This window comes from Gorilla gorilla, chromosome 15 (assembly GCF_029281585.2).
Source record: "Gorilla gorilla gorilla isolate KB3781 chromosome 15, NHGRI_mGorGor1-v2.1_pri, whole genome shotgun sequence".
Lineage (NCBI taxonomy): Eukaryota > Metazoa > Chordata > Mammalia > Primates > Hominidae > Gorilla > Gorilla gorilla.
The window spans coordinates 81,673,569-81,696,551 of NC_073239.2; the positions used below are offsets into that span (position 1 = coordinate 81,673,569).

The 22,983-nt window shown below is 50.7% G+C and overlaps 1 protein-coding gene across 3 annotated transcripts in view; it reads right to left on the bottom strand.

Moving 5' to 3' along the window:
* SPTB (spectrin beta, erythrocytic) overlaps positions 1–22,983 on the bottom strand; it is a 133,774-nt gene that overhangs the window by 22,878 nt on the left and 87,913 nt on the right. For all 3 annotated transcript variants that reach the window (XM_031001649.3, XM_055362063.2, XM_055362062.2), the window contains exons 15-28: positions 22,600–22,737; positions 17,254–18,010; positions 16,599–16,801; positions 16,387–16,477; positions 15,096–15,242; positions 13,138–13,401; positions 10,570–10,776; positions 10,002–10,091; positions 5,963–6,241; positions 5,238–5,368; positions 4,064–4,268; positions 3,424–3,798; positions 1,729–1,973; positions 434–572 (exon numbers count right to left, since the gene is read on the bottom strand). In XM_031001649.3, the coding sequence (XP_030857509.3) occupies positions 434–572; positions 1,729–1,973; positions 3,424–3,798; positions 4,064–4,268; positions 5,238–5,368; positions 5,963–6,241; positions 10,002–10,091; positions 10,570–10,776; positions 13,138–13,401; positions 15,096–15,242; positions 16,387–16,477; positions 16,599–16,801; positions 17,254–18,010; positions 22,600–22,737 (3,271 nt within the window). The remainder of the gene's footprint in view (positions 1–433; positions 573–1,728; positions 1,974–3,423; positions 3,799–4,063; positions 4,269–5,237; positions 5,369–5,962; positions 6,242–10,001; positions 10,092–10,569; positions 10,777–13,137; positions 13,402–15,095; positions 15,243–16,386; positions 16,478–16,598; positions 16,802–17,253; positions 18,011–22,599; positions 22,738–22,983) is intronic.

Consider the following 22,983-nt stretch of genomic DNA (forward strand, 5'->3'; position numbering starts at 1 on the left):
ATCTGAGGCAGTGCGCAGATGGGTCCTGCAAAGAATGCCAGGTTTGGTCCTATTTGGTCCTACAGTCCTGGCTTCAAGTCTTGGCCCAGCTACTTGCCAGCTGTGTGGCCTGGGGCAAGTTATTTAACCTCTCTGAGGCCCATGCGCCTCTCCTATTAAAGGAGGTCACCAGCGCCAAACTGTGTGCACCTGTGGGTGTTAGGCAGGTTATGAGGTTGCTCTCCTTTACTGAGTGGCCAGCTCCTTAAGGCAGGGAGTGCGCTTGCTGGGGCTCCAATCCCCAGGCCTGTATGTAGCCCTGATCTCCATGAGTGAGAGCAAGACAAGCTCCTCAGAAAAGCTGCAGCTCTCATCTCCCTCCCAGGAGGCTGCCTGGCTGGCACAGTGGGGACAGAGATGGAGGGGCTCGTCTCCGTCCTTGCAGTCCCCTCACCTCCTCTGAGGCCTGGTGCTGCCGCTGCAGCAGGGACTCGCCAAGCTCCAGGCAGGCACTGAAGTTCTTGCTCCGGGTTTCAATCTCTGCATTGATGCCCTGGTGATACTTCATGAGCAGTTCCACAGAGGAGACATCCCTGGGGGACAGGAGGACAAGGGAAGAAGGGAACTCTGGGTCACTCTGGCCTGCCTCTGTGTCCCAACCAGAGGGGCCCACCTCCCCCTGCCTATGGGAGTCTGACCCTTCTCCCTCCTCTCTCTCTGGCCAGCCAGGGGGTCCTCTGCCAGCCCAGCCCCAGCAGGAACACAGATGCCCTGGTATCTTCCATTGCTCAGTGGCCAGAGCATGGGCAGTGGGTACAGAAATCCCCAAAGAAGCCTGGAATTATTAGTGGGCAATAAAAAGGAATGGAGTACTGATTGATGCTACAACAGGGATGCATCTTGAAAATATTATACTAAGGGAAAGAAGCCAGTCACAAAAGACCACATATTGTATGATTCCATTTATATGAAATGTCCAGAACAGGCAAATCTAGAGAGACAGAAAGTCGAGTAGTGGTTTCCAGGGACTGGGAAGAGAGGGGAATGGGGAGTGACTGCTAATAGGGGCGGAGTGATGAAAATCTTCTAACCTTAGATTGTGGGGATAGTTGTGTAACAGCGAATATATTAAAAATCATTGAATGATACACCCTAAATGGATGAAGTGTGGTATGTGAATTATAACTCCATAAGGACGTTAAAAGTAAGACCATCAGGACAGACACCTTAGGGGCAATAGGATGGAGATGGATCAGCAATAACTGATGAAGTGACACAGACTGGGCAGAGTGGTCTGATCTCTGCAGGGGCTCTCACTGCCCACATGCCTGACTCCTCCTCTCATGGACAATGAGCTTCTTCCTGAGTTTTGGGGGAAGGGCCCCCTCACATCCCAGGGCTGGGAGAAGAATGCGCAGTCTTAGACCTGCCCAGCTTTGGACATGTGAGTTGCTTATTTTCACCTACAACCATGGTCACTGTTCCCATTAGAGAACCTGAATGACAGATGTCTCTCTCTCTACACTCAGGACTCTCCTGACTCTGGAGCGATTGGTCCTCCCAGTGGAAGCTGACCCAGGCCATTTCTGCCTGGATCCAGCCTCAGGCCTCAAGTGTCCCCCAGGGATTTTCATGGAACGATAGTCCAGGACTGTCCCTTCACGGAGGAGCCACAGTGCAGCACCCTGGTTGGCCGGGCTCCTCTGGCCTGGAGAGGAGCTGCCTCTGTCTCAAGGACACTCCCCTCACCTGGGCCTCTCCTGGGTCTCGATCTGCCGGATGATGCTCTCCATCCAGGAGAGGAGGTCACGGGCCATGCTGAAGAAGCGGAATTTATCCGCCGTGTCCACTAGCTGGGTCCGGCGCCCGGCACAGGCGTCGAGCAGCGCCTGCCACGCGGCAGACACCTCCTGCTCCTTGTTCTGGATGGCCTCTGCCTTCTCCCCAGCATATGCTGTCTGCAGACGGGTGGCCACGTCCTGGAACTGCTGCACCTGTGGTCAGGCAAAATCAGACATTGTTCCCTGGACATTGCTCCCTAGGTGCTGTGGGCCTAGGACTGGAAGGGCAGCTACCTCCTCCTGGCCTCCCTGCCCAGGGCACTGCTGGAAGGTAGGATCTTCAGCCTCCACCCAGGGGGTGCTGTAGGAGAAGACTCCTTGCTTTGACACCTCTGCCTACCCAAGATACCTCTTGAACTTTGTGAAGGTTTGGGAGTGAGAGGAAATCCTGCCCTTTGATCTCCTCAACAATACACTAATGAGAGGAACTACATACCAGGCACTGTTCTAAACACTTTCTACTGATGAACTCTCTTCGTCTTTCCAACAAACCCATGAAGGAGGTACTATTACTATTGCTGTTTCTGAGATGGGGAAAACAAGGCACAAGGAAGCTAAGTAACTGGTCCAGGGTCCTTCACACTAGTAAAGGGGTACAGCTGGGATTTGCACCGTGCTCCTGAGTCCCCGTTCTTAACCACTCTGTGTGCTGCCTCTCCAAGGAAGTGGTTGCACCAGATCCCCTGATTGAGGCTGGCCCCGGGGACAGTGAAACCTCACTCCTAAGACCTCAGTGGGGCTACACCTATCTCAGGGGCCCTGGCATCCCCAAATGCAACAGCCACACACCAGGCCCTCCACTCCAGCTGGAGGACACTTCCCTAAGAGGTCCCCTTTTGGATGAACCAGGGGCCCAGCCTACCCTGGTGTTCTGTCCCCAAGTCCTGCTGGGCTGGCCTGGGATTGCGCAGCCAGCCTACCTCTCCCTGCTGCACTGGAAGCTGGGGGAGCCCTCAGCAACAGGGGCCCCCTTGCATTTGCCCTTTCTATCACACCAAGCTCTGGGGCACCCTACGGATCTGCGGAGGGCACTCCAGTGATGGGGCAGGGGTCTGAATAGTAGAACTTGGGGGCTCTCCAGCTCCCATGTGGAAAGGCTGAAGTGCCCGGTGGCTAAGTATGTGGGGTCTATAGCTAGACTGCCAGGGTCTGAGCCCTGGCTCCACTTCGTACCTACATGTTCCTGGGAAACTTATGGGTCTTCTACCTCTCCCTTTTCTCATCTACAAAGTGCAAGGAATATTAGTAGCTGCCTCAGAGGACCGCCATGAGGGTCCAGCGGCTACATACATTGCTCAGAAGAGCACCTGGTGCTAGAAAAGTGCTGTGCGTGTGTTCACTAATAGTACTGCACAACTGGAGAAACTGCAACCGTACAGTATTGTATGCATTGGCCTTTTGTGACGATTCAGTTTAAAGAATGACTTCTGAAGCTAAGGAACATCTGAAAGCCACTGCTCCCAGCCCTGAGCTCCTGGCTGTCTAAGGAGGCAAAACCTCCTGGCACTTATCCTAGAGGTTTCCCCACTGACAGCCAGGTGGGGACTGACACCCAGGGCTCCTGGAAATTGGTAGCAGGTGGGCGGCAGGGGGCTGAAGGTACCTGGACACCCAGCAGGTGGAGCTCCCGCTCGAAGGCTGTGTGCACCCGGTGGAAGGACTCGGCCGTGCTGGCGTCCAGCCCCACGTCCTCGGGCAGCTCGCGGTGCTTCTCGCCGATGAGGCCCAGGATCTCGGCACCCGTGTAGAAGTAGCGGTGCAGGTCATAGGAGGCGGCCAGCAGCTGCATGCGCGTGTCAATGAGCTCCAGGAGGTCTGCCCACATCTCGTTCAGCCCGTCCTTCCACTCGGCGATGGTGGCCGCCTCGCTGTGGCCCGCGTCGATGAGTCGCTCGATGAAGGCATTCACGTTGTCCACCCGCTCCTGCCCAATCGCCCCGGTCTCCCGGGCAAAGTCCCGGAACTTGTCCCGCAGAAGCTAGGCATGGGGCAGACAGAAATGTGGTTATGGGGGGCACAGGGGTTACAGGTGTCACCAGCTTAGCCAAAGACTTTCCCAGGCAGCGACTGCAGCTCCGGGAGCTGCGCTGTCACACCTTCCCCAGGGGAGGCCTGCATCGGCTGGTCCTGCCTCACACTGGGGAGGTTACGTCCTATGCAGCACTCTGTGTGTCTTGAGTGACGGCTGGCTGCGTCTACCGCATTAGAGAAAGACAAAAACAGCAGGAGCTGTGGCTACTCACAGTCACGTGGTCAAAGTCTTGCCCCATTTCCGGGGAAGAGGCCACCAGCTCCTTTTCTGAAATCCACTGCTCCAGGTCGTCGGTCTCCCGCTTGAGCTGGAACAGGTGGTACATGTTCTCCAGCTTGCGCTTGCGCTCTTCCGCCACGTCCTTCAGCCCTGCGTAGTGCTTGTCCACTTGCCCCTGAAGTCTGATGATCTGTTCCCTAGAATTCAAAACCAAAAAGGCCCTCAGAGACAGCAGCCACGAACCCAGAGCAGTGGCTCCGGGGAGCCAACATATGCCAACCACAGCCCCCTGGCAGGGATAGGTAGGGAGTGAAGCTCTGGAGAAATGACAGGGGCTTTGCCGGGAAAGAGCTGGGGAGAGAAGGGGCCACACCCTAGCCTCAGGGGATGACACACTGTGTCCTGGAATTCTGTCCTGGAGGGGTGCTTCCCATGGTACCCCTCACTCTGGCAAGCTTACAGGGACAAGTGCAAATGGGGAACGCCTCCATTGTTCTTCCAGAGAGGCTGGGGGAGCAGCACTACCTGAGTGGGGCTCCTGCAGCAACAGCTCTGCTCAGCCCTCCAGGGAGGGAAAAGACATACTAGGGGCCCAGACAATGTGGCTCCCAGGGAAACGTCTGGGGTGGCTGCTGAGGACCCACAGTGGTGGGCACCCTAATGGCAGCTGAGGACAGGGCCATGGCTGGGGGCAGTGTGTGGTCTATGGCCCAGTGGGCTTCCATTTATGCAGGATCCACAAAACCTCGCAGCCCATGTGGGCACAGGTTTCCACCTGCACTCCTACATCATGGTTCTGTCTGGACTGTGAAGTCCTGGAGACCTTCTGGACCATAAAAATAAAAGCTAAAGTAGTCTTCAGTGTCCCTTAGCATATTGTAACCCTTCGGAAAATTGGTGCTCTCAGGTCACCAGGAGGGTAGTTTTGCTAACCCCTTCTCTGATCATTTCGAAAACCAGGGCCTCGATGGCCCAAGCTGGAAGTGACTCACACAAAACCAAGGCATAAAATGAAATTGGATCCATCACCAGTCCCGCAGCAATTTTCTCCAGCCCTATTTGATGGGAAAACTCTTTCCATTTTCCTTTTAAATCTGAAGGGACGTTGGCTGATGGGCCCCTGGCTCAATCCCCATCTCCTGAGTCACCACAGGGGGCACACGCACCCCTCAGGGTGGCCTGCAGATAGCAGGCCCTGGGCCCGGCTGGCCAGCTGCTTGATGTTCCGGCCGTAGTCCTCCACCGCACGCTGCTGCCGCAAATGTCGCTTCAGCATCACGATGGCACTCTCTTCATCCTAGAAGGCAGCAGACGGTCAGCGCCAGAGCTCAGCCTGGCCATGATCCCTCCCTTGGCAAGTTATGCCCCCGCTCCTGGAGGTGCCCGAGGGAGGAGGGGAGTAGGCTTGTGGGACACCCGCAGGAGAGCCACACATGCTTCCTTCCTGCCTTTCTGATTTCCCAGCAATGCCCGTGCCCTACCTTCCTCTCTGGACTCCCCTGATTCGTATCTGACATATACCCTGCCTTTTGTGCCCTAACCCCTGTCCCCATGAAAACATCCTATATCATTCCAGCTTTGAGAGACCCCCACCTGTCACCTCTTACCCCATCTCTTTCATAGTGTACAGAATCCATGGTAAAGAAAAGTAGAGAACCCTTGGGTTAGAGCAAACCTAAGTGGGTAAACAGGAGGCACCTGGCTTCAGTGTGTGCCCTGCAGGGTTGTGTTCAAGGAGGCACCAAGGGAGGGCAGGGAGTCTGTGGGTTCCTTGTGCCCCTCCCCTGGCCTCACTCCTCACACAGTTGGACTCACAAGGCTCCCCGACAGCCAACCTCAACTCTTCCTCTCTGCCTGGGCACCCTGGCTGGTATCCCCTGCCCGAACAGACCTTGGGGATCTCATCAGAGATGACGTAGAGCTCCTGCTCGCCAATCCAGGCCTCAGCCTCGTCCGCATCCAGGTAGTACTGCTGTGCCTCGTTGGCGTCCCTCAGTCGCTGCAGCCTCCCGGCCGCTGCCTCCCGCAGCCTGTCCCAGGAGCTCTGCAGGTGCCCCAGGCGCTCCTCAAGGTCCTGGCAGTCGATCTCCGCCGCCTCCACCAGCTGCTGCCCTCTCTGCAGCACATCCTCAACCCGCGGCGTATGGCCCAGAATCTCATTCTGCAGTGTCTGTGGCCAGAAGGAAGGGCTCGGGGCAGGACCTTCCCACCATGCGGGGGAGGCTGCTTCAGCAGTGGCAGCACAGCTCTGACACCCTTGGTCCCCATCACCCCCGTTGCTAGAGCAGAGCAGGTGATGGCGATAAGAACTACCAATGACCTCTTGCGAGCTGCTAAGCACCTCATGTGCACCATTCTTGCACCCTCAGGTGGCCTGCTGAGATAAGCATGTGGAGACCAGCATGCAGCAGTGAAGTCACTCAGTGGCAGAGCCGGATTTGAACACAGCTCCACCTGACCTGGCAGCCTGTGCTCTTGACTGTCCCCTATCTTCCTGTGCTTCAGCAGAGCTTGATTCCTTAGGTGTATGTGTTGGAAGGAAAAGAAAAATGGCCTTTTTGATACCTTATTCTAACAGCTTTTGCAGGATTTATGCAGGATCATTTACGCAGGATATGCCCAACCCAGCAGCTCAGGTGGGCACAGTTTTTGCCTTCCATCTACAAGAACAGGTGACAGCAGCCCCTTGCTTACAGTCTCAGCTTTTGTTTTTGTTTTTCCCTACTTCTATTTCCAAATTTTTGTGAGCTTTGCATTAGTCCGTTTGAGCCTTTGGTCATGAACACAGCCTCTTCCTCCCACCCTGGTGGCTGGTCACCTTTTTCTTCAGGGGGCCCTGACACGTGCTACTTGTTTTCTGGGTCCTAAAGACTGGGCTAGCTGCTGCTGGTGTGTGGGCTCCTGAGCTCCATATACCTCACTACCTGTTTCTTCCCTCTCTATATAATTTTCCCGTGGCCTTTAAAATTGGAAGGCAGGGGCAAGAGCAGCCCACATGAGCAGCACAGTGATGGCCAGCATTTAAAATATGCACAAAGTAACCACATTTACAAGTCACATAACCTGCTGAAATGCATTTTTACACTTTATGCTCAGAACCTCAATTTTTACAATTTCCTGTAGTCTCTGCAGTTGCATTCAAACAACCCATGTTTTCAGCTCCATTTGCTTGTTTACTCTGAGATCTTATGACCTCTGCATGGTGCCCTAAAAATTAATTTCTTTTTTTTAAGATAGGGTCTCGCTCTAGTCACCCAGGCTGGAGTGCAGTGGCACAATCACAGCTCACTGAGCCTCAACTTCCCAGGCTTAGATGATTCTCCCACCTCAGCCTCCCAAGTAGCTTGGACTACAGGTATGTACCATCACATCTGGCTAATTTTTTGTATTTTTTGTAGAGATGGGGTTTTGCCATGTTGCCCAGGCTGGTCTCAAACTCCTGGGCTCAGGCGATCCACCCGCTTCGGCCTCCCAAAGTGCTGGGATTACGGGTGTGAACCACTGCACCCGGCCTAAAAGAGTATTTCTTTCTTTTTAACCAATTACTTTCTAGTATCTGTGCAGGGTACTTACATTTAAAGTCTTCTTCCCTGTCTTCATTCATTCAACAACTATGTATTAAGTTCTTTTCTATGTACCAGACCCTGGTCTAGGTAATAGGGACAATATAGAAACAAGAGAAATGAAAATCCCTGCACTTTAAAGCTTACAACCTGGTAGAGGAAATAGAAGGTAAACATGCAAATAAATGAATAAACAAAGGCTGGGCCTTCCTCCCTGGGGGCTACGAGGAAAAGACAACAGTGGGATGAAGAATGTCTGCTGCGATGTGGCAGGAGCCACTTTAGCTAAGGGAGTCAGGGAGGGCCTCTCTGAGGAGACGAAACTTGACCATGACATGAATGACGGGAGGGTGGCAACCACACAGAGATCTGGGGGTGAGTGTTCCTGGCAAGAGGACTGAACAAGTGCAAAGGCTCTGGGGTGGACATGAGCTGGGACCGTCTGAAGCCACAGAGAGGGCCAGAGGAGCTGGAATACTGTGAAGGAGGGCAAAGTGAGAAGACCTGAGTTTCAGAAGCAGGCAGGGGTCAGATCAGGCAAGAGTGGTTCTTAATCCTGATTGTCCACTGAATAATCCAGGGAAATAGATGCAGCTAGGGGCCTACCCCCAGAGATCCTAATTGATCTGAGGTGAGACCTGGGCATTCATCTGTCTAAAAGTTCCCTAGGTGATGTGAGTGTACAGCCAGGGGTGAGAACCCTTCATGTACTACCTTGTGGGATTTGTTCTAATTGCAATGAATAGCCCCGGGAACAGTGGTCCCCAAAGTGCAGTCCTGAACCAGCAGCATCAGCATCACCTAGGATCTTGTTGGAAATGCAAATTATTAGGCTCTACCCCCAGAGCTTGATGCAGTGGGGATCTGGGGGTGGCACCTGGTTAAGTCATGTAAACTCACCCAGAGGGCTTGTTAAAGGAGTTGCATATTGGAGTCTGACAACCATTGCAACAGAGGGTTTTAAGTGAGGAAATGATAAAATTGGATTTATGGTTTAGCCAGGTGAGCCTAAAATAGTCTTCATTAGGGCAGTCACGCTCTCCCAAGAGGCTGCCTTTCCCTTCTTGGTTAGGGGAACCCCATCCATATTTGTCTTGCCCTTTTCCCGAAATAGCAACTGCCAGCCAGGGGAGTTAAAAACCTTTGAACAATAACACTTAATAGAGGCTGCATAGAATCAAAAATCCTAGTGTTGGAAAGACTAGAGTTGGCTCATTTTACAATTAAGGAAACTGAGGTCCCAAGGATACCATGTCCTACCAGCCTTCCACCTTTAGCTGAAGGTTGTGGCATTAACTGAGGCTAGATTTCTATCATCTTCTAGCCCAGGTCCCTGCGTGTGGCTGCTGGAGCCTCTGCGACTAGATCGTGTCAACCAGAAGCAAAGGGCCTAAGGCAGCTTTGAAGAAACTTCTCTGAATATAATCTAGGCCTCTGCACTGCTGCTGGGCTCACATGGTCCTGTGAGCAGATGTCAGCTGCTGCCAACCTGGGGGAAGGGAGTGCTGTCTGCCATGACCTTCCTTCCTCAAGGAGCTGCAATACTAACTGGGCACTCTGGGACATGTCACTTTTATCTGGGATCTAAGTTCCTGGGCTCTCCTTGCTGACCCAGAGAGCATGCAGAGGGAGGGTCTCTCGGTCCAAGAAGGGTCTGTGGCCATTCCCCTGGCCGCTGCGACCCCACACAGCCAGCTTCCTTACATGATTCAGGCTCCCACTGCAGCCCTGACCCAAGAGGGAGTGCTTGGCATCTGCTCACATCCAGGATCCTGACCAGGGCCACAGGAATTCCCAATCAGGGCTAAGCGAGCGCCAAAAAGCAGAGGGATGTTTGCTCCAAGGGCTCAGAGTCCAAAGTTAGTGGCTTCCTAATGGAATTTGAGCCCCACAAGTATCCTCATATGTCGAGAGAAATGGGGCCTACTTACCCCAAGGACACCACACATGCCAAGCTCAGCCCTGGAAGAGGGGCAAGGCAGTGTTGTGGGAGAGAGACCAGGAGTTACTGCCCTCCTCTCAGGCAGACCACTGGATACACTGAATACACAGCTACTAAAGCACATCAACCTCCAGGCCAGGCCCCCCGAGATCCTGCATTCACCTGTGCCTGATGGAGGCTGAATGGCCCTGAATCCCCAAGTACCTCCCCTCCTCTGTGATCCTCCCAGAATTTGCTCTGTAATCACAAAAACCTGCTCTTTCTGCTATAAGATTACCAATACGGTTTGGAGACCCCAAAGCTACCAACAAGAACAATAATCTGCTGTTGCTAACCTTCTGCAGGTCAGGGCTGGGCCTACCCCCTTGGGGCCAGGTGGGGGTGAGGAAGGGTGGGTGGGGCTGGTGAGGTGAGGCAGGACTCACCTGGTTCTTCTTCATGAACAGTTGCACAGTTTGCAGATTAGTGCCATAGTCGGCTGACTGGGCCAGAGGCAGCCTCTCCTCCACCCAGAGCTGCAGAGACCAGGAGGCAGGGGAGAGCTGATGACAATCACGGCCAACCTTTCCCGAGTGCTCACCATGGGCGGCGCAGAGCTTTGCTGGCAGTGTCTCCCCAGTTCCTCCCAACACCCCATCAGGGTTTTGCCCCCATTTTATAGGTAAGAATATTTGGGGATTTTGAATTGAGGTTCCAAATAACTTGCTCCTAGTCAGACAGTGGGAAGGTAACGTAACTGGATCTCGAACCCAAGTCTGTCTGACCCAAGTCCATGCTCTTCACCGAGCAATACTAGCAAGTGAACAGTGCATTCCCAACAAAAGCACTGGCTTGAGCTTTCCATTTAATGTAATCCTCACAACAACCCTATGAGATAAGGGGTGAGGTGACCAGTCATCTGCTGCCAAAAATTGCTCTGGGTGGCAGCCAGCTACTCTGATGGCAGCTGGTGGCTCAGCCTCAGGGGGTAAGGAGAAGCTGTGGCCCACGCACCGTCTCATCCTCTAAGTCCCGGCTGATCTGCAGCTTGGCTCTGGATGATTCCAGCTGCTTCTTCCTCCTCCCTAGGGGTTCCAGGAGGTCCAGGAACCGCTTCTCGATGCTCAAGTCTGCATCTCCTCCCTCCTCTCCCATTGAAGGCACCTGGGCAAACAGCTCCCCCAGCTCCTCTTTCCGCACATTCACTTGGTCCTCCACTCGCTGAGATACAAGGGGACGGTGTCAGCACCAGCCTTGGCACCTGCACAGCCCCTCCATCTTCTTCATTCATCTGCATACCACCCATCCTTTAAGGCCCAATTTGAGCTCAACTTCCTCCAAGGAGTCTCCTTGGATGCTCCCAGTCATCTTTCCCTCCTCTGAGTGCCTGTTTTGTTTCTCATGCATCCTTTTGGGTCTCTGTCCTACCCACTGCAAAAGGGGTTGGAGATGGATTAGAAACCAGGAGACATTTTTGCATGATAAAAGCAAGTCCAGTTAAGAGGAAGAGTAGGAGTGCTTACTTTAAAGTTTCAGATTGTGCTCAAAGAAATCAAAGAAGACACAAATGGAAAAACATCTCATGCTCATGTGATAGGAAGAATTAATATCATTAAAATGGCTATACTGCTCAAAGCAGTTTACAGATTCAATGCTATTCCTATCAAACTACTAATGACATTCTTCAAAGAACTAGAAAAATTATTATTATTATTATTTTTTTTGAGATGGAGTTTTGCTCTTGTTGCCCAGGCTGGAGTGCAATGGTGCAATCTTGGCTCACTGCAACCTCCGCCTGCTGGGTTCAAGTGATTCTCCTGCCTCAGCCTCCAGAGTAGCTGGGATCATAGGCGTGTGCCACCACACTCAGCTAGTTTTGTATTTTTAGTAGAGACAGGGTTTCTCCATGTTGGTCAGGCTGGTCTCGAACTCCTGACCTCAGGTGATCCGCCCACCTTGGCCTCCCAAAGTGCTGGGATTACAGGCATGAGCCACCATGCTTGGCCTAGAAAAATTATTTAAAAATTTACATGAAACCAAAAAAGAGCCTGAATGGCCAAGGCAATCCTAAGCAAAAAGGACAAAGCTGGAGGAATCACATTACCTGAATTCAAATTATACTACAAGGCTACAGTGACAAAAACAGCATGGTATTGGTACAAAAACCGGCATATCAACCAATGGAACAGAATAGAGAGTCCAGAAGTAAGGCCACACACCTACCACCATCTGATCTTTGACAAAGCTGACAAAAACAAACAATGAGGAAAAGACTCCCTATTCAATAAATGGTGCTGGGAGAACTGGCTAGTCATATGCAGAACATTGAAGCTGGGCCCTTTCATTAGACCATATACAAAAATAAACTCAAGATGGATTACAGACTTCAATGTAAAACCCAAAACTATAAAAAGCCTGGAAGACAACCTAGGCAATATCATCCTGGACATAGGAATGGGAAAAGATTTCATGACAAAGACACTAAAAGCAATTGAAACAAAAGCAAAAATTGGCAAATGAGATCTAATTAAACTTAAGAGCTTCTGCACAGCAAAAGAAACTATCAACAGAGTAAACAGACAGCCTGCAAAATGAGAAAATATTTGCAAACTATGAATCTGACAAGGGTCTAATATCCTGCATCTATAAGAAACTTAAATTTATAAGAGGAAAACAAACAATGCCATTAAAAAGTGGGCAAAGGACATGAATAGACACTTTGCAAAAGACACACACGCAGGCAACAACATATGAAAAAAAGCTTAATATCACTGATCATTAGAGAAATGCAAATCACAACCACAGTGAGATACCATCTCACATCAGTCAGAATGGCTATTATTAAAAAGTCAAAAAATAACAGATGCTGGCAAGGTTGCAGAGAAAAGGGAACCCTTATACACTGTTGGTGGGAGTGTAAATTAGTTCAACCATTGTTGAAAGTGGTATGGCAATTCCTCAAAGAGCTAAAAGCAGAACTACTATTTGACCCAGCAATCCCATTACTGGGTATACCCAGAAGAATATAAAACATTCTACCATAAATACACATGTACACTTATGTTCACTGCAGCACTGTTCACAATACCAAAGACATGGACTCAACCTAAATGCCCATCAATGACAGACTGGATAAAAAAAATATGATACATATACACCATGGAATATTTCACAGCCATAAAAAAAGAACGAGATCATGTCTTGTGGGAACATGGATGGAGCTGGAGGCCATTATCCTTAGCAAACTGATGCAGAAACAGAAAACCAAATACCACATGTTCTCACTTATAAGTGGGAGCTAAGTGAGAAGAACTTATGAACAAAAGGAAACAACAGACACTGGGGTGTACTTGATGGGGGAGGGTAGGAGAAGGGAGAGGAGCAGAAAAGATAACTATTGGGTATTGAGCTTAAAACCTGGGTGATGTAATAATATGTGCAATAAACCCCCATGACATGTGTTTATCTATGTGACAAACCTTCACATGTACCCCCAAACCTAAAATTAAAAATAAAGGTGTCAGACTGGCTTCCACGATCCCTTCTATCCTAACACTCTGAGTCTACAACCCACTCACGTGCCTTCAGCTTAGCCAACATCCGATTGACACTGGTCAGGTCCTTGCCCGGGTCGTCTGACCGCAGCTGGTCCTCCATGGCGCTGATCCACTTGTTGAGGTCAGCATGGGTCTGCAAGCGCAGGTCGGAGCTCCTGGCAGCCGAGAGGTGCTGGGTCTTCTCCTTTGTGGTGGCCTGCAGCTCGTCCCAGAGCCGGTGCAGGGCTTCCAGCTTTTGGGACACCAGGGCTGTAAACTGGGGCTTCTCATCCATCAGCTGCTTTCCTTCCTAGGGGCAAGAAGGAGGAGAGCTCACATTCTGGGCTGAATGGGCCTTGGATCAGCCCTGCTCCTGATGGTTGCAAGAGGCTACCCAAGAGGAGGTCAGTAAGGCAAAGAATCTTCATAGAACATGGGTAAGACTCAACTGAAATGAACTCTGAATCCCCAGCATTAGCAGGGGTGTCCAAACTTTTGGCTTCCCTGGGACGCTTTGGAAGAAGAATTGTCTTGAGACACACATAAAATACATTAACACAATAGTTGATGAGTTAAAAAAAAAAAAAGCCTGTGCATAATTTTCATGATATGCACCACCACAGATAAGGAAAAAGTCCTCATATTCAAAGGGTTAGACATGGCTGGTAGGGGAAGCTGGGCAGGGAGAGCAGTGCTGGGGGCAATGACTCAGGGAGACCGCAGCACGGGAGTTGCAGACAAGGGTCAGCTGCTGTGAGAAAAAGGATTCCAGACCCATCCAGGTACAGTCAGTGCAGAAACTGCCCCGTGAGTTCCTGAGGTTGTGCACTAACCTTCGCTGACCTCCTTTGGTTACTGAGGTTGCCTTACCTGGTTTTCATCTGCATAGATGTATCATTTTTGGGTGGGCACAGTGTGATATAAATCGGACTTAGGAATCTATATCGCTAATAATAGTTAATTTTTTTTTTTTTTTTTTGAGACAGAGTCTCTCTCTGTTGCCCAGGCTGGAGTGTAGTGGCGCAATCTTGGCTCACTGCAACCTCCGCCCCCCAGTTTAAGCCCTTTTGTGTCTCAGTCTCCTGAGTAGCTGAGATTACAGGCGTATGCCACCATGCCCAGCTAATTTTTGTATTTTTAGTAGAGATGGGATTTTGCCATGTTGGCTAGGCTGGTCTCGAACTCCAGACCTCAGGTGATCCGCCCACCTCGGCCTCCCAAAGTGCTGGGATTACAGCTGTGAGCCAACGTGCCTGGCCTAATAGTTAATATTTATTGAGTGTCTCGTAATTGCCAAGTACTATGCTAAGTGTTTCATTTGTCTTTAAGTATTTAGTGCTCACAACTCCATTGGGAAAGTCCTATTATTACTCTCATTTCATAGAGGGAGAAACTGAGGCACAGGGAGGTTAAGAAGTCAGTCTGATCCCAGGACTGCTTTTTCATGGACAGCCATGGTAGAGATGAGCAAAGGTAGTGATTTCCACATCTAATTCCAGCCACATTTGGACTTGTCCACTGGGCAAACTCACTACAGACGGGTCCCTTGGTTCGCCATTTATAAGGAGTGGAAACGACCACTCCCCAGTGGTTCTGTCCATCCAAATGATGAGGATTAATGGCTCCCCTGGACCACTGTGATCATCTTGCCTGTTCCTCCAGCCCTGTGCAGGACAGTGCTGGAGCCCTGGTGAAGGCAATGGAAAGCAAACATTAATAACTGCTGTCCTGGCACTGGACACTGAAGCTCTAACTAGATGTCCTCAGTGTCCTGGGCTGTCCCCAGATTCAGGTGACCCAGAAAAGGCACTGATTCTGACCAGGTGTACTAAGACTGACTATATCAGGAGCTCTGAAGGTTTAGCTACTATTTAGAAAAGTTGTTCGCTGCCACGTTCTGTACTGTCAGCAAGCATTAGGACAGGGTCCACACCCTGGGTGAAGCCCATCCAGGCAAGCCTATCTGAGCAGAGCACCCCCCCGCCGCCCAATCACTTTACTTACCGCATCGATGTTCTCTAGCCACCCTTCATGGGAAGCCAGCTCTGCCACAAATGCCTGGTGCTTTAGCCATTTATTGTGAAGGTTTCGTGCTTCATCATAGGAGACATCCTGAGATGTCAGCAGCTTGTCGTTGATCCAAAGAGTGAGCTGTGTGCATAAAGAGTGGGCTGACTATCCCTGAGTATATTTCTGTGGCAGGGCAGAACCTGCTACCCATCCCTGGCTGCAGAAGGAGAAGGCCATGGGGAGGAAGTGCAAGCACAGAAGAGAACCCATCTGCAGTTTTGGATCCCTCTGTACCAGCACAGGCAACTTTACCCATGACAGGCCAGGGCTAAAATGTGGGCACAGGTGCATCTTCCCCACTGGAGTGTGTGTGGTGTAGACCAGGGATACTTTACTCTCCTCTCCATATTTTAAGGACCTAGGACAGGGCCTAGCATATTCTAGGAACCCAACGAGTGTTTACTGGATAGGTGGATAAATCCGTCCTTTAGCAGTAGGGTGAGAGATCCTTGATAAACACAGGAAAAAATGTTATTTGAGGAAGAAGCCAAGGACAGAGGTCAATGAAAACAAAGTTGTCTGGGCTGAGAGAAAAGGAGTATGACAAGAAAGAAGTCAGGGAAAACCCCATTCCATGTAGAAAGTACTGTCAATGGAGGGACCTGGGAAGGCAGATTAAAGACCTTCCTTGTACAGCTGGTCCCAGGTTGAGCAAGGATCTTCTGAGCTAGCAGTTTTCCAACTGGCAGGTTTGTTTAAAATGTTCTTTCTCTGCCTCACCTCTTAAAGTTCTGATTCATCTGGCCTGAGTGGGACCCAGGGGTCTGCTTTAACTAGGACTAGGACTGGCTCCATAATTTGCAGGGCCCAGTACAAAATGGAGTTGTTCAAAAGCATGAAGAATTTCAAGATGGCAAGAGTAGAGCATTAACCTGAGCCCAGGGCCCTTCTAAGCTAAGCACAGGGTGTGACACAGGTCACACATCCTCAAAGCTGGCCCAGACTGGGTCCTAGGTGATTCTAAAATAGACTGTCCCTAGACTACTCTTAAGAAACTCTGGCCTAGACTTGACAGGTTAAGGATGACTTTTCAGATTTGAAAAAAAAAACAACAGTGCAACTGAAGATTCCAGAGGATGACCCAATTAAGTACCCAGAGGTCCCCGCTCATGGAATCCCATAGCTCTTGAGCTAGAAAGGATCCCTGTGGACTTCCTGCCTTGAGGGCACTCTGCTTCTAGAAAGGAATCTCCAGGAAAGCAGCCACTCCTTGCTGGAGCCTCACCTCCTGGCAGTTCTGGAGGAAGTTCTGTAGCTCCAGGTTGTCTCTCAGTAGGACAGAGGCCTCCTGGGCCTTCTCGTTGTTCTTCCTGTGCCTGGAAAGGAAGCCAAAAGCACAGTCACAATAGTGCCGAGCTTGGGGTCCTCACCAAGCTTGGGGTCCTCACTACCCCCGTGTGGCTCTGGGGGCCTCGTGGCCCTGAGGCCAGGGAGTACCTGTCCTCAATCAGCTGCACCTTCTCCTTGATCTTGTCTGAGTATAGGTTTCCGTCAGCTACCAGCTTGTTTCCAGAGTCCACAGGACTCAAGACCTTATCCCGGTTGTTCTCCATAGACCCCAAGAAATCCTCAAACTTCCGGATCCCAGCCTCTGCAGCTTCCAGGGAGTCTGGGGGCTCCAAGTGAGCCAGAGTGTATTCCTGTTGGAACAAGTTTCCAGACAAGGCATGAAGACACACGGAGGAGGTGATGAGCACACCTCCCAAGCGGGAGCACCACGTGCAGCCACACAGGCCACGGTATGAATGAGCCCCCTAGAGTAGCACAGGGAGGAGACACTACTCCCCAGGCCTTGCCCCCACCCCTACCCCAGGGGCACACAATAAACGGTGTGCCTAAAGCCACATGGAAGGCTAACCACCCAGGGCAAAATGCGCTTCTCTAGCCTCTGATAGACCCAAGAACAAGGCGTAGTTTGGGACACAAGGCTGGAAAAGGCACCTAATGAGAAACAAAGATTTCCCCCATGAGTGAACACAGAGTACAAGACAAGAGTAATGTGGTCCCTGAGCCTTACAGCACATTTGTGGACTCACCACAAGAGCTACTGCCCTGAGAGACCCACCTGTCCCAGCCCTGAATGCCTCTCTACCTGGTTGCTGAGGATGGCTTCAGCCTGCTTGGCATCTTTCTGGAACTCCTGGAAGCCAAGGCACTGAGCGAGGGTGTGGCTGCGGCTCTCCCACATCCTGCCCAGGGCATCCCAGCCAGTATCCAGGCCCTCCAGCCGCTGGCCCAGAAGCAGATACTCTGGGTCCGTCTGGCCTTGGATCACTTTCTCCCCAGACTCCTTAACACGCTGGTAGCTGTCTTGGTGCCCGTCAATCTCATCCTTGATACCTGCATGCTGCTGCAGGAACTGCTCGGCCTCTGGGAGGGATTCGGGCATGTCCTCAGAGGCCACAGCCTTCTGGGTGATGGAGAGCCAGGCCTGGAAGTCATCCAGATCCTGCAGGAAGGCCTGCAGCTGGCTGACTTCCCCCAGCAAGTCCTCCTGGCCCTGCAGGGATTGCTGCAGGCCCTGCCACAGCTCCTCCAAGTGTTTTTGCCGCTGACCAATGTCCTCCTTCTGCTCAGGGTGCGAGTCCATCAGCTGCTGGGATTCACGCTCCAGGGCATCCACACGGGCCTGGATGGCGGCCACATCACGCTCCAGCCCTGACAACTTCCGCTGGATGGCGATGACACCTGCCAGGTCCCGCCCCAGGTCTTTTGTGGACTCCACTACCTTTGTCTTGTCCGTGATCCACTTGCTGGTCTCCTCGCAATCCACGCAGTAGTTGTGCACTCGGAGGGCTGAGTCTACAGCCTCCCGCCGCTCCGACACCAGGGTCTGAAATGCCTGCCACCTGCCGGATGGGGACACAGCCCGGAGGAGAGAGACACCTTCTCCCTTAGCTCTTCTTCCCATAGGAGACCCTGACCCCTTCCCACATTTCCCACAAGTCTCCCCCCCACAGACTTTGTATGATAAAAAGAAAAAAGAAATCTACCTAACAAAGTGTAGGTGACCAAAATTCACTTATCCAATTTTACTCAAGACATATATAACTGTCAATCAGATCTTTTGATCAGCAGGGGGCAATTAATTATGTGATTCCAACCATAAGTAAAGGAACATGAAAGCTAAGTCTATGCATGTAGTTGGATTTCAGGCAAATATACAATTTCCCCAGAGTTTATGAACTATCAAAATAATTAAAAGGCTCACATTAACTTCAAGAATGCTTCAGGACATAGGGTCCCCAGCTGCCCTAGAGGAACCAAGTAAATGCCCAAGGCCACATGCAACGTCTCCTAGGGCCTGAAAAAGATCACCTCGGATCTAAGAGAAAAGATGCCCTGGTGAAAAAGAAGAGGAAGAAGAGGACAGGGAAGAAGAGAATGAGGAAGAATAAGTTGTGATGATAATTTAAGTGACTAGCATAATCTTAACCTTCGAGTGCAGTGCTGCTATGAAATACGGAAATGTGCTAAGGTCTGGCGGATGCCTGGGGGCCTGGGGTCAGTCTGCAGTACACAATAAGCCTCTTTCAAAGAGCTGCCCATCAGCCAGGCCAGACCACTAGGGACACTGCCCTTGGGTCTAGGTTCACTCATTCTGCATCACTGTAATATGCAGGCTGAATGCTCATTCTCTAATCGAACCCATCTTTCTTGAACACCCACAGGGGTATAAGGCATTTTATTGGCCTTTGGGAGAATACAGACATAACCAGACCTCGCCCTGTGGGGTGTACGATTTAGAGAAATATTCAGACAAGCTCACAAATAACATAACATAAAGTTTCATGTGCACAGCACCTAACAGGCAGAGAGGAGGATTAAGGCAGCTGGAAGGAGCAATGGGGTGACAGTTGCTCACGTGACCTCCACACAACCCATCACTGGACACAAAGCCCCAGTCAGTGAACACACCCCCAGTGCCTCCACTGGAGTGACCAATTAAAGCATGGGACCAAGTGTCTCATTCATCTTTGTACCCTGCCTCAGGGGATGGAGGCTGAGGGACTAGGAGATGGACTGGACAGAGAGCGCTGTTGTGCATTCCCAAGGTGTGACAACAGCAGCCAGTATGATTTGAAAGGTCTGCAGAGAGATATAAGAGACAGGCTGGGAGAGACCAGGGATACGAGAGAGAAGAGAGAGCCTGCAGGTTTCTCGGCTCCCATGCTAGACCATGAAGACCCCGTGCTCTGGGAATTCCGTGCCTGTCTGGCACACAGATGGTGCTCTGAGGCTAGGAAATCAAGGGGTTTTCTCCAAGTTTGTTTGAAACCCCTGGAATCGACAGGGAAGTGTTCCTGGGAGAGGGTCTGGCTGTGTCCCCAGGCAAGAGGCCCCATAGTGATTTTCCAGGCCTTTCCTGGAGTGGCCTCACTGTAGCCATTGGGTGGAGGCCACACCAAGATGCACTGGAGCTTGGGTCTAGTCTGCTTCCCAAACCTACACTTGCCCCCTCCACTGCACTGTCTTTGAGATGGAGGAGGTTGATAGAGCCACTCTAGTTATCACTGGTCAGGCAACATCAAGAGTCTAGGTTTGGTCCTGGGCCAGGTTTTTCTTCAACTGGAATGCATACGGTGAAAGATGATCACACATTCATCAAGTGTCTGAATGACTCACACATAAGCTTGGCAGAAAAATCTTAGTTTTTTCCCAGTTCACTCATGTACTAAGCATTTATCAAGCAACTCTCAGTTGCCTTGTGGCAGACACTGACCTAGGCACTAGGGATATGACAAAGAACTATGCAGGCTGGGCTCAGTGGCTCACACCTGTAAATCACAGCAATTTGGGAGGCTGAGGCCGGAGGATCTCTTGAGCCCAGGAGTTCAAGACCAGCCTGAGAAACATAGTGAGACCTCATCTCTACAAAAAAACAAAAAATTAGCTGGGTATAGTAGTGTGCATCTGTAGCATTAGCTACTCAGGAGACTGAGATGGGAGAATCATTTGAGCCTGGGAGGCTGAGGCTGCAGTGAGCCAAAATTGTACCACTGGAGTGGTACAGGCTGGTACAGGAGTGGTACAGGTACCCAGGCTGGAGTCAGCCTGGGTAATGGAGTGAGATTCTGTCTCTATAAAAAATTAATTAATTAATAAAGAGTAATGCAAAGTCCTTGCTTTCATTCAAGTGGATAGAGACATAAACAAGTCTATAATCCATCAAGCGGTGATAAGCGCAAAGAAAAAATAAAAGAAGGTAACAATATAGAGGCCAAGTGGGTCAGTGAGAGGAAGGATGTGCTGCTTTCCATGGGGTGGTCAGTGGGGGCCATGCCAATAAGCTGACATTTGAGCTGAGACCTGAATAAAAAGAGTAAGCCAAGGGCATAGCTAGGAAAATAATATTCCAAACAGCAGGAACCCCAAAAATGTATTAGGTGTGCAAAGCCCTTGGGCAATATAAATAGATACAGGTCTTCATTTGCTTACATAGTCTAGCAGGAAAGTCCTTGGGGACAAAAATAATTAGAATGTAAGATAGGATATGAAGCTCAAAACCAGTACAAAGGAGGAAAAGATGGCTTTTCATCTGGAAAACTGGAAAGCAAGCGACTTGGACTGGCTCATGCAGAGACAGGATTTGGAATATGTAGAGGGAGGGAGAATGCACCCTGAGAGAAAGAACCACAGAGGCATGAGGCGACACTGGGGGTGGAGGTATAGAATGAGCATTGTTCTGAAAAATAATTGAAGAGCTATACACGGAAGAGGAACCAGGGTAAGTGTGATATCTCTCAAGGGCAGAGCCAGAATCAATATGTACGCATTTCAAGGAGGCAGATTTCCACTCAATGGAAGAGCAAACTTTTTAACCAAAAAGAATTGCCCAAAAATGAGATAGGCTGCAGGGTGAGGGAGTGAGTTCCCCACCACTGGCTAGACTGGGTGACTTCTCAGGTCCTTTCAACTCTCAAATTTAATTTCATGCCTTGGGTTTTTTTCTCACTTAAGGATGGCAGGTACCTTGATATTTTTCACTTGGGGATAGGGCCTGTTTTAGGGGTCTGTAAAGATCAACATTCTCAGACTATAGTTTATTGTTGAGCTGATGAGTTCTTCCTCTCAGGAAGTTTCTCTGGTTTAGACCTGCTCTAGTTTCCTCAATTATGCAGCAATTGCAATAATCTCTACCACCTCCTGCCCACCAACACACACAAACTCATTACCTACAAGGCGAAAGAAGAGGGAAGAGGTATTCTCTTCCTTTGTAAAACATCAGATTGACAAAGGAATCTCCTAAACCACACTCTGCAGCTTGGGCTAAGACAATTATCCCATTCTAGTGGCTCTAAAGAATTCTGGTCATTGCTGCCTCCCCTTAGCCCCCCAGTGAAGTCTCCACTGTGCTGATCCCTTTCGTTACAATGGAGTCTTCCCTAGGCCCACCTCCCAGATTGCCTCAGGCAGAGCAACGCTCAGGCACAAGTGTGGGGAAGGGGCTGGGGTAATGGGGAGGTGGTGAACACGTGGCATTGCATGTGCAGGGCCCACGGTAAAGACAGGGAATGCAGGCATTTGCGGTGTCCTCAAAGATCCTCCAGGAACTCATGGGCAATTTCACCCCACACTGAAAGCACCCCCTCTCTAAAGGCTCCTTGGGGCCTGTTTTTTGTTCTGGCCACAAAGCTTGCTTAAGGCTCCCTGCTAATTCTCCTCTTCATTCAAGCCAGCCTCATTATCGATACTGCATTTGGCAGAGGCAGGAGCATTATTTTATGGACAGTACTTAAGAGCTCTCAGAAAGCAATTTTCTCTGCCCAAGAATGTCCAGGGAAATATAGCATGAGAAGCATATGGCCTGATTCTAAGTTTGGGCACACTTGGGATGTGCCCTCTATCACACATACACACCCACCCTCCCCAGCCACAGCATTCGAGCCTCCCAGGACTCGTCTCTCTCCCTCCCTGGGCTGTTCACCACCTCAATCATTCCTCCTTGCTGCTATAGTTCCAGTACTACTGGGAAGGGGACTGTGGCTGAGACAGACAGGAATGTCGGTGGGGGCGCGGTGGCTTATGCCTGTAATCCCAGCACTTTGGGAGGCCAAGGTGGGCAGATCGCTTGAGGCCAGGAATGAGACCAGCCTGGCCAACGTGGTGAAACCACATCTCTACTAAAAATACAAAAACTAGCCAGGCATTGTATCGCACGCCTGTAATCCCAGCTACTTGGGAGGCTGAGGAACAAGAATAGCTTGAACCCAGGAGGTGGACATTGCAGTGAGCCGAGATCGCACCACTGCACTCCAGCCTGGGTAAAAGAGCGAGGTTCTGTGTCAAAAAAAAAAAAAAAAAAAAAAAGACAGGAATGTTGAGGGTATAGAAGTGTTGGTGCATACTAGGTGGACTAAATTTTGGGCCTGGCCCCCAGCAGTGTGTCCGATGTTGAGAGACAATGCCCCCGCCCCATGCCCTACCCACACCCCACCTGGTGTTCAGATGGTCCTGGTACTGCTTCACCTCCCTGCTGCGTGGGTGGCCACTCTCTACCAAGCTGTTGGCAGCGAGGTTCACACCATCAATCTGAGTCATCAAGGTCTTCATCTCCTGGTCCAGGATGTCGAACCTGATATGGGCAAAGGAAAATATGAGGATGGGTGAGGCAGCAGCAGACATTTCCTTGCCAGTGGCACCCCCAGTCTCCAGAACATGTAGCTCTTGCTTTCTTCTTCCACTGCCCAAACCATTTGCCCAGGTGAGGCAGGAGGAAGAAAACAGATATGCTGGCCCTCCTTTCTGGTTCATGGGTTTGATTTCATGAGTTAGCATTGCCTGGAACAGGCCGGGAGAGAGCCAGTTACTTCCTACACGG